The sequence below is a fragment of the Trematomus bernacchii genome, unplaced genomic scaffold (assembly GCF_902827165.1).
Source record: "Trematomus bernacchii unplaced genomic scaffold, fTreBer1.1, whole genome shotgun sequence".
Lineage (NCBI taxonomy): Eukaryota > Metazoa > Chordata > Actinopteri > Perciformes > Nototheniidae > Trematomus > Trematomus bernacchii.
Genome location: NW_022987803.1, coordinates 768,329 through 770,520, shown reverse-complemented (window position 1 = coordinate 770,520; position 2,192 = coordinate 768,329). Strand labels below are relative to the sequence as shown.

The window sequence follows — 2,192 nt, the reverse complement described above, 5'->3', positions numbered from 1 at the left end:
CTCAACTTTCCTTATATTCGTTACCACCCCTGCTTTAATTAATATTGCCACCCCTCTAGCACCCACACTCCCATTATTTACATACATTTCTCCCATCCACTCTTTCCTTACATCCTCCACACACCTCTCATCCCAATGTGTCTCCTGCAAGCATATAATGTCTGAGTCACATATTATTAAGGCCTGCTCTCTCCGGTCCTTGGACCTCAGCCCATTTCCATTGAAGGAGGAAATTGTCACCATTACCAGTGTTATGAAAGTTGTAATTGTATTCATTCTATTCATTTTTTTTCCAGACACTTTGTAGCTCCTCCTGACGTTTTCACCCGTCTTTTCTCCACCTCCTTATCCTTCTCTACTTTCCTCTTTGCATTTAGCCTGCTGGATTCTCTCCTTATTCCTCTGCTCTTTATCACAGCGTTTGTCTCTCCGAAGATCTTCCCCCCCAGAGGTCCCATCATCTCCACCTCTTCTCCATCAGACTCGTTCTCCTCGTAGTCTCCTCCCTCCTCCATGTCAGACACGACCGAACTGACCTCCATTTCCTCAGCAGTCTGTCCCCCGTCTCCACCATCACCTCCTCCATCTCCTGCTCCCTCTCCTCCTTTCCTCTCACCAACAGCTCCTCCTCCAGCATCAGGTTTAGCTTCCACATCCGCATCAGCATCCGCATCAGCATCCGCACCCGGATCAACATCCACATCAGCATCCGCCTCAGTATCCACCAAACCCTCACCACTCCTCGCAGCCTTTCCAGCATCCATAGCAGCAGGAACATCAGCAGCTGGAACAGCAGCAGCATTGGCTCCACTACTACACGCACCTCCGTAGTCTGCTTTCCCCTTCTTCCTCCCTCCGTCTCCTCCATCGTCAGCGGCAGCCGTATCAGCGGCTCTCTTTGCAGCAGCAGCAACAAATATAGCCGCAACAGCAGCCACAGCTTCTTTGTTTAAACTGCTCCCAGCCTCATCACTTCTGCCCTCTTCTTCACTCTCTTCCTGACTTCCACCCTCCTCTTCCTCAATTTCATTCTCAGCTGTTTTTTCCGCCTGGGCACTTCTTCTCCCCCTGGCTCCACTCGCCCCCTCTTCCCGAGCCACACAGTCCCGGGCATAGTGTCCCTGCTTGGCACATTTATAGCATCTGAACTCAGGGCATTCTTTATATAAATGCCCTGGCCTTATGCACAACCTGCAGACCGGCACTTGTTTATCATGGATCACCCTGAAGTACTCCGGACCCTCGAGAGTATCAAATCTGGTTGAGTACGGGAGTGACGTTACTTCCTTGTTGAACTTCACCCGCAGGCACCTCGTCCCATCAGCAACCTTTGTGCCTGGCCACACTCTTCTCTTTATTGCCGAGACAGGCAGAACCCCCCACATTGCCAATCTGCCTTTAATTGTGGTATCCAAAATGTAAGCCGGTATGTTAAGGAATGATACTGTAAGTTCTTTTATCATACAGTCTCTGCCCCGCACCATGGCTCCGTTTATCCTTATCCCATCCATTATTTTATTTTTTCCTTTTTCATCAGCCATTGTCACTTCATATAGGCCATCTCCTTTCACCCTGCACCCCATCACCTCTCCACATTCTTTTTTAACTCCTTTTAGCAGATCCATTACAGATACCACTGCTTTTCCGCTTTCCACCGCCACCACCACAGTAAGCTCTCTTTTATATTTCTCCTCTTCCACCACCCTCTCCAGCTCCTCTCTCACCTCTTTTTGTTCCCCTACTCCTGTTTTTCCATTTTGTCCGCTCGTATTCTCGTTGTCATTGTCCTTTCCTTGTTCATTCACAGTTTTTCCATCCCTCTCCACACTCCGCTGTAATGTGTCAATGTCCGTGATCCGTGACGCAGTTGATAAAGCCATTCCAGTTTTCGTTGCCAGTATATCCATCAAAAAGAAAAACACACAGGTCGGGGGGAACCCCCAGACAGCAAAGCTGTTTGGGGGGGGGAACTACGAACAAAAAAACAAACTATACGTAGGACGAAACAAACGAGAATCACACAAAAACAAACAATTCACTTCTCTCCTTCCGGGACCAAACACGCACGTAGGCTCTCAGTCCAAGCCCCTACTGACTGAGCCACTGCCGGACACTATTGTAGCCACAATTAGGGACACTAAGGTCCAAAAGGTTAAACCCCGTATTATTATTAAGAGACACATAACACATTT

The 2,192-nt window shown here is 48.5% G+C and overlaps 1 protein-coding gene across 1 annotated transcript; it reads right to left on the bottom strand.

Moving 5' to 3' along the window:
• Window positions 1-281: 281 nt before the first annotated feature.
• On the bottom strand, window positions 282-1,880 carry LOC117498586 (golgin subfamily A member 6-like protein 2). The gene is made up of 2 exons (XM_034150784.1): window positions 1,635-1,880; window positions 282-1,121 (listed from the first exon to the last, which is right to left on the bottom strand). The coding sequence occupies exons 1-2, from the start codon at window positions 1,878-1,880 to the stop codon at window positions 282-284; spliced, it is 1,086 nt and encodes a 361-aa protein (XP_034006675.1).
• Window positions 1,881-2,192: the final 312 nt, after the last annotated feature.